This window comes from Cannabis sativa, chromosome 2, assembly GCF_029168945.1.
Source record: "Cannabis sativa cultivar Pink pepper isolate KNU-18-1 chromosome 2, ASM2916894v1, whole genome shotgun sequence".
NCBI lineage: Eukaryota > Viridiplantae > Streptophyta > Magnoliopsida > Rosales > Cannabaceae > Cannabis > Cannabis sativa.
The window spans coordinates 68089465-68101274 of record NC_083602.1 but is presented as its reverse complement, the minus strand read 5'-3'; the positions used below and the strand labels follow the sequence as shown (position 1 = coordinate 68101274).

The 11810-nt window shown below is 31.8% G+C and overlaps 3 protein-coding genes across 3 annotated transcripts; all 3 read left to right on the top strand.

The window, feature by feature from the left end:
- Positions 1–796: 796 nt before the first annotated feature.
- Positions 797–2634, top strand: LOC115720642 (uncharacterized). The gene is made up of 3 exons (XM_030649806.2): positions 797–989; positions 1259–1346; positions 2087–2634. The coding sequence occupies exons 1-3, from the start codon at positions 920–922 to the stop codon at positions 2217–2219; spliced, it is 291 nt and encodes a 96-aa protein (XP_030505666.2). The 5' UTR covers positions 797–919; the 3' UTR covers positions 2220–2634.
- A 3756-nt stretch (positions 2635–6390) lies between these two features.
- On the top strand, positions 6391–8942 carry LOC115719687 (large ribosomal subunit protein eL22z). Its single transcript, XM_030648828.2, has 3 exons — positions 6391–6595; positions 7114–7354; positions 8650–8942. The coding sequence occupies exons 2-3, from the start codon at positions 7125–7127 to the stop codon at positions 8792–8794; spliced, it is 375 nt and encodes a 124-aa protein (XP_030504688.1). The 5' UTR covers positions 6391–6595; positions 7114–7124; the 3' UTR covers positions 8795–8942.
- A 71-nt stretch (positions 8943–9013) lies between these two features.
- Positions 9014–11190, top strand: LOC115720060 (3-ketoacyl-CoA synthase 7-like). Its single transcript, XM_030649223.2, has one exon. It carries the CDS (start codon positions 9522–9524, stop codon positions 10974–10976), a length of 1455 nt encoding a protein of 484 aa, XP_030505083.2. The 5' UTR covers positions 9014–9521; the 3' UTR covers positions 10977–11190.
- The last annotated feature ends 620 nt before the right edge of the window (positions 11191–11810 follow it).

Sequence of the window (11810 nt, the reverse complement as noted above, 5' to 3'; positions counted from 1 at the left end):
CAAATAAATTTGTATTATCGCGAGTTGACAAAAAAATAAAATAAAAAACAGTTTTAAGTAAAACACTAAACCGGTAACACAGCAAAACAATGTGCTGGTATATTAACGAAATAAATGACCAAACAAAGTGTTTGGATACGTATGTATGTATATTCAATATAAATATAAAATATCTGGCTTGATGTTGTTTAACCTTAAGCTACATTAAAAATTAAAATATAATCAGCTTCAAATTATATTCCAAAACTTAAAAATTCAATATAAAATATCCTTTTTTATATATATATATATAATAATTCAATATAAAATATTAAGAAGATTATTTGACCTTTCAAAGAAAAAAATAGAGGTTACTTTTTATTAATGAAAATAGTCAAAAGAAAAAAAAAATCATCTATTAGCACTTTTTAATATTTTTTTGTTAAATTAATAAGTAAATATTATTTTGTAATGACAATGCACATTTATATTTTTTAAAATAATATAAAATAAAACTTGAATTTAATTTTTATCAACTAAATATTGTCCAAAAAAAAATTTAAAAAAATATTGAATTTTAAGTAGAAATTTATAATTTTACTGTTACACAATAATTTTTTATAAAAATATTATTTTTTTATAAAATAAATAATTAAAATAACAATAGAACACAATCATTGTTTTAAAAAAAAAAAAATTCACTCCACAATCAAAAAGTAAAAAAAATTAGAAATTTGTATGCGGTGTAAAAAAAAAAGAAAAAAAAAAATCCGCCCACCGACTCGAGCTGGCTGGCTGGTTAACAAGTCCGTGTCCGCCTTCTCTTCGTTCTTTTCCTTCCTATATAAGCTCACCAAATTCCTCTTCCTTCTATTTTTGTTTTTTCTTCTTCTTCCGAAGAACAATTATTCTCCGAAAAATCTAAGAACTTTTTCTTACGATGGCCGAACCTAAGAGCAAATTTGAATCCGCCAGAGAGTGGGTCGTAGATCATAAGCTTCGAACTGTGGGTAATATTCTATTTTCTTTTTCCATATCAATGACAATGAACAAAATCATGTCTATTTTGTTTCTCATCGCTGGTCTGGTTCAACTTCTCTATTTTTTTTTTCTTCTAAAGATATGGAAAAATTATGAGTTCGCACAATTCCTTTAGAGGGGTCTGTTTGATTGCTTTTTTGGGTTTCTGGGCTTTCTTTTTTTTTTTTATTTGTTTGGTTTGGGTGTTCGTGGATGATAGTTTTTAATTTTAATTATTTTTATTTTGCGAAAAAAATAGGGTCTCTTTGGCTAAGCGGAATAGCAGGTTCAATCGCATACAATTGGTCCCGACCAAAGAAAACAAGTGTGAAGATTATTCATGCTAGGTGAGTTTCTATTACCTTTGAGATTTAAGTTTAAATTATTGTTTGATTGTAAGATGTAGAAGATGTATGTTTAAACTCTGTTTAATTTTACGCCTTGAATGACAAATTAATCTACCGTATAATGATTAAATGGTTTGGCTTTTAAAGAATGAGAATGAAATTTTAAGTCGGGCAAAATCTTCATAAGCGATAACATTATGCTGTGATTTTTTTTTTTATATATATAATATTGAATAGCAACCAAACAATTGATTGATTGATTTCACATTTTTGTTTTGGTTGTTCTGAGAAATAAATTGGCCTGAGATGGGGTTTAAACTACATCTATGTGGAGGAAAAAGCTTTTATCGATGTATAAAATACTCCCATGAGGATTAGGTCTATTGGTCAGGACTATCAATGGGAGAGGTCTAGTCTACCATGAGATATGTGGTTTGATTTTGTGAGCGTTTTGATTGTGAATTAGATCCTATTTTCCATTCTCATAAAAATAAAAAATGAATTCGATTAATGTATTTGAGGAGAGAAAAGGTGATTGTCCCTTGCTGCCAAGCATTCTTGAGTGAACGTGCTCTTAAGACAGATTCTAATGGTTTGCTATTAGGCACAGTGGTAATATAGAAGTTCTATGGGGGTTTTCTTTGCCAATACAATAATTGGATCATGTCAAATCTCTTTTATTTGTTTGCTCATTCTGTAGTTATTAACTGTATTGATCTGTGCTCATCTTATGATTTCAGGTTGCACGCTCAGGCTCTCACCTTAGCTGCATTAGCTGGTGCAGCAGTGGTGGAATACTATGACCACAGAACAGGCAAAAAGGCTGATCAGTACGCTAAGTTCCTCCCAAACTCCTACCCTCACAAGGATTGACTGTGATATTCCATCAACAATTGCCATATGGGAGTATAGAAAAAGAGGAAAGAAGTTATAATAATAATATTAAATAAATAAATGAAAAAAAAAGCAATTTTTTTCTTTAAGTATCTTCACATTTTCCCCAGACCTAGTTTTGGGTTACTTAGTTGGGCAGTTACTATAAGGATGTCCCAGTAATGAGACCTGAGGCAAAGACGTCCTCCTCATCAATTTTCGCTAACCAAGATTTTGGTCAGAAGTAGTGGGATTTCTTCTTTGGCCATGAATATTTGGATGATATTGTTGATGATTGAATGTCGGGATTAGCATTTATGGTCACTGTATTGTTTCATTTTACAACAACTTAGTGTATTCTTCATTCATTTATGAGTTCTTGCTTAATGATAATTATTATATGCATTTGAAGAAATTTAAGAATCCTCAGCAACTAGAGGACTCTTTGAGTTTTCATTAGCAAACATGTTTCATTCAAATGTTTTTTTGGTTGATAATGTATGTTAATATATGCTTGTTTCAATGGGTTCTTGGTGAAATTGAAAGTTTTAAACATGACTCTTTGAGTTTTCATTAGCAAACATGTTTCATTCAAATGTTTTTTTTGGTTGATGATGTATGTTAATATATGCTTGTTTCAATTGTTTCAATGGGTACTTGGTGAAATTGAAAGTTTGAAACTGTTCTCAAAGTACACCAGAGATCAGACTTGAGAGTTTAGTTTCATCTCACTGAAAATGAGAGGGCATGAGATGCGACAGAAGAAGCGTGTTGTGATTAGGAGTGTTTATCCGATCTAATTCGTATAATTTTGCTCGCATTCCATTTGCACTAAGTGTGGATTTTATATTTTGGATCTAATTCAATCCACATAATATCTCAAATCCAATTCAATTTGCAAAACTACAGATTGGATTAGTTATTTTAGATTGATTTTTTTTTAATATTGAATTATTTAATATTTATTAAAAAAATATTTTTTTTCACATAAATAACAATAAAATAAAGAAAATAATTGTTGTTTTATGTATCGTACAACCAGCTAAAATAAATAAAACAAAAAATAACAAAGTCGAAAGATGTTTAAAAATAAATTTGTTTTAGATTATAAATAAGAATAAAATATACATTTGATTTACTATATTTTTAAATATATTTGTATCATATATGTATTAGATTTTTAAATTACTATAATTTACATTAAAATATTAATTGTATATTTATTTTTTTTTTATAAAAATATAAATATGTGCTGATTGGATCAGTTACTTTTAAATTTCAATCAACATTCAATTCGCACAAATGTGGATTTTCTATTTTCTAATCCAATCCAATCCGCACTTGATTGGATCGTGCGAATTAGATTGGATTAGAGCATCTCCAAGGAGCTTTGGTGTCACACTATTACTAAATTTGCTGTCAAAAATTATTTTTACTCTAACCCTAACACAAAAAATTATACTAAAAAATATTTTTATTATTATATTAATTTTTTAATAAAATTAAAATAATTATAGTATTCACCTCTAAATTTACACACAATAAATTAAAAGGTGATTTTGCAATGCACCCCTCAAAGTATAAGAGTTACGTTTGTAACAAATAGTTTGAATTTTATTTTCGGCGTGTTAAATTTTTTTGATTTTTTTTGAAATTTTGTAGGATATCTTAAATAATTATAGAGTTTTTTGCAGCTAAACCCTCTCAACTATCACTCTACTTGCACTTAACCCTCTAAGTTCAAATTTTGACTGTAAAACCCTCCAAACTACTTAACAGTTTGCAAATTTAAGTTGTCATCCACTTCTACAGTTAACTGCTAATATAGAATGCTTATGTGTACACTCTTATACACATGACACGTTTATATTGGTGTACCTAATATTATCATTTAAAAATATAAAAAATATTTCAAATTTTACAATATTTTTTATTTTTTAAATATTTATTTTTTATTTTTATAATTTCATTTAATTTTAAATGAATTTTGAAAATAATTTTTAAATAATAATATTTGATATACCAATATAAACGTGTCACGTGTACAAGAGTATGCACATAAGCAGTTCATAGTGGCAATTAACCGGATGACAATTTAAATTTGCTACTGGTTGAATAGTTTGGAGGGTTTTATCGTCAAAAGTTGAGTTTGGAGGGTTAAATAAAAGTTAAACGATAGCTGAGAGAGTTTAGTCGCCAAAAACTCATAATTATAATATACATGACCATGAAAAAAATAGATTAAAATTCTACAATGCATTAGGGGTCTACTGATGCACCCCTATCTATTTCAGCATACAAGAAAATTTTTTAGTCCAATTTTTTTCATGGTCGTCTGCGTTGTAGTTATTTAGGACATCCTGCAAAATTTTGAAAAATTCAATAAAAAATTTAACACTTTGAAAATAGGATTCAAACAGTCTATTTCGCGCATGTATAAAATAAAAGAGTTTTGCGTGCAACAGACTGTTTGAATCCTGTTTTCAGCGTGTTAAATTTTTTTAAATTTCTCAAAATTTTATTAATTGTCTTAAATAGCTATAATGTAGATGGACATACAAAAATTAAGGTAATTTTTTTTAGAGATGCAACAAATAAGGGTGCATAGATGGATTCATTTTAAGAGAGTACATCGTAAAAGTAACATTTTTAATCTTTAAATACAAATAATAATATCAATATCTATAAATATAAATCAAATAATAATAATTAAAAAAAAGAATGTTGTAGCTATAGTGCCATGACATATATGTTGTGACCTGTAGCCACACGACATATATGCTGTGAAGTTTGCTGCTATATTGGATAGATTATATACACCAAATCTTAATTTTAGTGCAACGTTGGAGTTGCTCTTAAGTATTTTATGAACACTCCTAATTGTGACATCTTATGACGAGTAATTCTTCTCCACAATTACAGTGAAAGTCCAAAGAATAAAAGATAGAAGGAAAGAGGTTTTGATAAAATAAATAAATATAAATAAAATATTAAATAGATAGTTAAAAAAGATAGTAATTTACGGTATAAATACTTAAGTTTAACTTTCAGTTACAAATAGATATCTAAGTTTAATTTTTGGCAGTAATAAATTGTCACGTGGTAATCCATGATAAATCTCTGTTATTAATTTTTTTTTTTTTTTTAAAAAAATGAGTTTAAATATACCAATAAAAAAATGACACGTGAATAATAATTTGACATTTAACGGCTATGTGCCTACGGAGTTTTAAAAATATATCTTAGTATTATTACCGCCAAAAATTAAACTTATGTATTTATTTGCAACCGAGAGTTAAACTTATGTATTTATGATGACAACTTCAGGAATATGAAGCGATCTCAGATAGCCCCATGTGTCAGGGGTTTATCACAAAAAAGCTAAGAAGGGCTGCAAGCTCTCAGATCGCGTTGCGTCTCGAAAGCTTAGAGAGTAAACGTTATCTGTGTTTTATGCAAGACAAGACACGTTGCATTTAATGGAAAATGCTCAATTAATCTTCCGTGAATTAAAGTCCTTTAAAAGATGCAAAAAATGAAATATGCGAAAGCCTACTTACGGCAGAATTTGCTTCCCAAGAGCGGGATAAGAAATGTCTCTCCTCGACCCAAAAAGGTCTAACAGGAAGGTTCGTTTCAAATGGCTCCCCAAATGCGCACTACAGGAACCTAAGGCGGATATCGACTCTCATGGGTGTTCGCGGACGTCGACTTTTCTCATACGCCAGGTCACCAAAGTGACAGTTGTGCTTTTCATAATGTTTAATAATTAAAATTATGTGGACCACTAAAATTTTGTCATGTGTACACATATGTACACATGGACAGTCTACCATGACACTTAACTGTAATTTTTGGACGGAGGTGTGCAGAGCAAAACAGAACTAGGGTTTAAGTAGTTTAGCGGCCAAAAATTCGATTTTTGTGGTTAAGTGTTACAAACCGTAAAGTTCAAGTGGTTTAGCCGCCAATATCCCTTGAAAATATAATATGAAATGATATGGAGAAAATATGAAAAGTTGTTATATAATGTAATACAAAGGCAAAATGAAAAAATTAAAATTTTTATAAAGTATTATAAAGAATAGAATAGAAATGAACATTTTTGCAGTATAATATAGTTTTTTTTTTTTTTTACTTTTAAAATCTTCCTTATTATCCATATTGAAAAAAATAGAGGACCCAAATGTTAGATGTTTTAGGAAGAGGGACAAAAACACAAATGAAAACAAATTAAGGGAATATTAGTGATAGACGAAAGTTCGGGTCTGCTGGAAGTTTAAAAACCAAAACCCTAGCTTCTATTTCCTCTCAGACGACGCGCAGCTCCACCATCTTTTACATCTCTCTCTCAGCCTCTAATTCTGTGGCCACCGGTAACTCTCTCTCTTGCTCTCTCTCTCTCTTTTCATGTACGATTTAGATTGTTTCCTTGAATGTTGGAATTGGAAATTAGTCACTGTGATTTCATTTCCCATATCAAAATAGAGGCTAAGATTTTGATGCGGGTTCTGAGAAAACTTAGTTAAGAACCGATTTTAGAGTGGGAAACTATTTTTTTTCTTGTCCTTGTAATATTATTTTCCATTAATTTGAATATTGAAGACTCGGAAGCAATGATTTCTATTTTAAACGATTTAATTTCTGGGGAAAGGACATATTGTATAGCTGAAAGACTAATTTAAAGATGGGCGCATAGTAGAAATTAACGCTTGTAATCGATATATATTTTTTTGTTAGTAGCCAAATTTGTATTTTTTTTTACCTTTATGATAAATTGTTTATTATGGCATGGGGCTCTGCTAATTCGATGCCAGTAAAAATGTCTTTAGATGTGGTTTAAGAGACATAATGTTGAGTTAGTTTGGTTTGTTATTTGGTTCTTTTGGTACAGAACAAGCAAATATGAGTCGAGGAAGTGCAGCAGCTCCCAAGGGGAAGAAGAAGGGAGCAACATTTACAATTGATTGTGCTAAACCGGTGGAGGACAAAATCATGGATATTGCATCCCTCGAGAAGTTTCTCCAGGAGAGGATTAAGGTTGGTGGCAAGGCAGGCGCTCTCGGTGACTCAGTAACTGTTACCCGTGAGAAGAGCAAGATTACTGTTACATCTGACAGTAATTTCTCCAAGAGGTATCATTTGCTCCCATTGAAACTTGATGTGTTGTTACATGGTTTGAGTAATGCATTTCTGATGGCTGTACCTTTAAGAAGCGAAGATGATGAACATCTTAGGCCTACTGTAAGGTTTATCTACAGTAGAAGGGGTAGACAAACTTAGCTTATTTTTGAGTTGGCTTAGGGATGGGTAATTTCGTAATTTCCTTAGTGGCAAGTACTGAGCTGCCTTATGTAATGAGAATGTTAGAATTAGTTCTGCAAAGTTTGAGTCTCAATCTTTGCATAACTTTGCATAGCTAATTCTAGCATTCTCATTCATTACATAAGGCAGCTCACCACTAAGGAAATTACCAAATTACCCATCCCTAAGCCAACTCAGCGCTAAGCTAAGTTTGTCTACCCCTTCTAGTGTAGGTAAACCTTACCGTAGGCCTAAGATGCTTATCAGAAAAACTTTAAATTTTACTATTAGAAATCCTAAATCTGTATTTGATTGCTTGGTTCAAAGTTGATTGCAAAGGAAAATTTTACTTCTCATATATGTATATCTTTCTCTTTATATAATAAATGCCTACTAGATGAGAATTTGTTGTGTATTTCTGTTTATTTAGCAGTGTAAAACTGAAACTGTTAATTAGCATTATGTTTGATTAACTTGTGACTCTTCAAAACTGTGCAATAAAAAACAGGGGTTACTCTGCCAGTCAAGGTTTTATCTTCCCACTTTGCTGCAGTACTCTTTATTTCGCTTTCTTTTTTGTTTTGGAATACAATCTCATTTTCACTATTGTAGGTTTTCAAGACTTGGTAAAATTGAATTTTTTGCTATTGATTTTAAGAATAGTTAAGCATTACACTTATATGTGACAAAGGTTCAGTAATTATATTTTCCAATGTCACTGTACTAATATAGAGAAATCAACATAGACATCATGTTTGTTTGCTGTCATGACCAGTGATTTGTAAGTGTTCAGCAACAAATAATATTACATGTGTTAGTTGCTTCAATATGCTACTAGTCTAGAAGGCCGATGCTTCAATATATTTTTTAAGTGGCATTAGCTCTAGTATATATATATTAGTGTGCTGATTTATATGCCGTAAATTTTTTCTATTAAAATGATTTATGTTTGTGTGTGGATTTGGTTCATTTATGAATTGAGATGTCTGATGCTTATGATTTTGACATGTTTACTTTCTCTTTGTTTAGGTATTTGAAATACTTGACCAAGTAGTATTTGGGTTCATTTATGTATTGAGATGTCTGATGCTGTTGTTTTTGGCATGTCTACTTATGTTTTGTTTAGGTATTTGAAATACTTGACCAAGAAGTATTTGAAGAAGCACAATGTTCGCGATTGGCTCCGTGTAATCTCATCCAACAAAGATCGTAATGTTTATGAATTGAGGTATTTCAACATTGCCGAGAATGAGGGTGAGGAGGAAGATTAAACCTCTGTAATATTTTATTTGTTAGAAGAACTTAATTTCCTGTTGCCAGACTTTCCTTTGTTTTAGTTTTTCCAATGTGATGGTGTTTTCACTGAAAATTATTATGGTTCACAATTTTGTTCAGTAAAAGCTACGAGATTTTAAATTATTACTGCTGTTTGTTGACCGATGAGAATATATTAGCATATGTTTTGATCACGGATTTGATCTGTAGTGATGCTTCTATGTTTCTATAGTTTCTTGTATCAAGTGATGTCGTTAATTTGGTTTGCCGAATCAAGATGTTTTATTTTGTTACTTGTTCATGTAAAGCAGTGCCCATATTACCGAAGGAAAACATGATTTTGTTCTTTTTCATTTTTGAGCTAGATGACACATTGGTATTTATCTGCCTGTGTATGCGAGCAAGCATGAATGAAGTTTAGCCCTTTCCAAAAAATAAAAAGAAAACATCAATTTTAGTCTATCTTAATATCTACACCGTTTCAAACGTTAACGGAGCGTGACTGTGTGATCCTCCTTGTCCTTGATGACAATTTTTAAAAATGTTAAACTTGAGAAGCATATTTTACTACAAAAATATTAAGATCCGCTTATCGTTGGCCTTCTTTGTTTTCCTTTTAGTTACAAACTTACCAGCATTATAAATTTTCTGTGAAAATTACTTGCTACGTGACCAGTTATCTACTCACTGCCTTGGCATGAGTCTTCTAACCATCCGTTTGTTATGCCTAAACAATGGCACACTTCTTTACTTGTCAAAGCCATTTACCAAATTTTTGCATGTATATATTGTCAACCCTGTAAATTTCAACACCATAACTCATCATCTACTAACATTATCGACATGGAGTTCTTCCTTGCCAATGTAATATTTGTCTTTAGCCAGCTCAAGATTCTAGCAGCCATTCTCGCCATAGCCACTGCTGTATATCTCTTCTACAAAACAAAACGTGTATATCTAGTTGATTTCATGTGTTATAGTGCCCCTGATGCTTACCGAGCCCCTACATCTACCTTCGTAGAACACATAGAAAGATTAGGCAAATTCAACAGTGAGACTATTGAGTTTCAAACTAAAGTCTTGAAAAGATCTGGTCTTGGAAGCAAAAGCTACTTTCCCGCTGGTATTCATCTGTATCCAACCGATCAAACTCTTAACTCAGCTGTACAAGTTGAAATGGTGCTCTTTTCAGTAGCACAAGAGCTCCTTTCCAGGCACAAAATTGACCCAAAAAGCATTGATATTCTCATAACTAACTGCAGCGTCATTTGTCCAGCTCCCTCTTTTGCTTCCAAGATTGTCAACAAGTTTGGTTTGAGAAGCAATATAAAGAGCTTCAACCTCTCTGGAATGGGATGCAGTGCCGGACTATTATCAGTTTCTTTGGCTGAAGACCTCCTCAAAGTTCATGAGAACTCTCTAGCTTTGATTCTGAGTATGGAATCTGTTTATTCAAATATCTACAATGGAAAAGTCAAGTCCATGTTGCTTGCTAATTGTTTGTTTCGGATGGGTGGTGCTGCGGTCTTGCTTTCCAATCGGAAAAGAGACAAAAGAGTAGCCAAATATGAACTTAAACACTTGGTGAGAACCTATGCCAAAGATAGTTATTACAAATGTGTAATCCAGGAGCCAGGTAAGGATGGATTTACTGGGGTTAACTTATCAAAATCACTCAAGCAAGTAGCAGGGAAAGCCTTAAGAGTTAATACGGCTACACTTGCAGTATTGGTACTACCCTATTCAGAGCAAGTCAAGTACATTTTGGCAATTGTTTGGAAGAAAATTTGGCCCCCAGCAAAAAAAAGAGGGCCCTATATACCAAACTTTAAGAAAGCGTTTGAGCATTTTTGTATTCATTCAGGCGGGAAGTCAGTTATCGAAACAGTGAAGGAGAAACTGAAGTTGAGAGAAAAGGACATTGAAGCCTCAAGGATGACACTTCACAAGTTTGGGAACACATCCTCTGCCTCAATTTGGTACTCACTTTGCTATCTTGAGGCAAAAGGAAGAGTTAAGAAAGGGGACCGAGTTTGGCAGTTGTCTTTCGGGAGTGGGCTCAAGTGTAACAGTGCAGTTTGGAAGTGCATCAAACATCTTGACCATGAAAGTTCTAATGTCTGGTCTGATTGGATCCACAGGTATGCGGTGGAAGTTCCAGATATAATGGATCATTGAAGCAAATTAATATTTAGAAATGAGAGTTTGTTTTTTCCTGGTATGATAGTATAGAGCTGTATAGTTTGGGAAGCTGATAATAAACTATGCTAAAGAATTTATTAGTTTTTCTACCAATGATAGAGTAGCTAGCTACTTTTGGTACTGATATTGGGATCAGTTTTGAAACAATACATTAAATTGTGTTTTTCAGTAAGGATGACTCATTATGCAACTCTCTCCATACTTCTCCCTTTGTTTTGCAGCTTTTGCATTTATGTTTCTCCGCTTCATGGCATAAGCATCTATTAGGAATGTACTTGCATTTTGGAAAGCACTACTTGCATCTGTTCTTTTCCATATCAATGAAGTAGCCAATTCATGAAACTGAACATGCATGAACTGGCTCTTTCAACATCACAAGTGCACAAACACACAGCTCATAAAAGCAGGCCTTTCTCTTTAGATATATTTCCAAAATTTCTACCAAATCATTTAAGATGGATCAGAAAATGATTCTCAATTTCTCTTAACAATACACCAACCCCATTAAAATTGGCTGAACAAGATGGCCACATCTACTGAAGAAGGTACATCATCAAAATTCAAAATAAAATAAAACCCACCTTTCAAAGAAAAAAAAAACCCATAAAAAGGAAAAACATAATTTGAGTTCAAATCAGGCTTGGCAAGTGTCAAGTGACGTTACTTAGCAAATTATTAACATCATAATATTAGTCACTCTTACAAAATTAGTTTGTATAACGAAGTTTTACTATCTAAAAGTCAAGAATTCTACTGTGTTTATTAGAGTTTTCTGTTCTCTTCTCATGAAAATATGTTAACATAAACTAC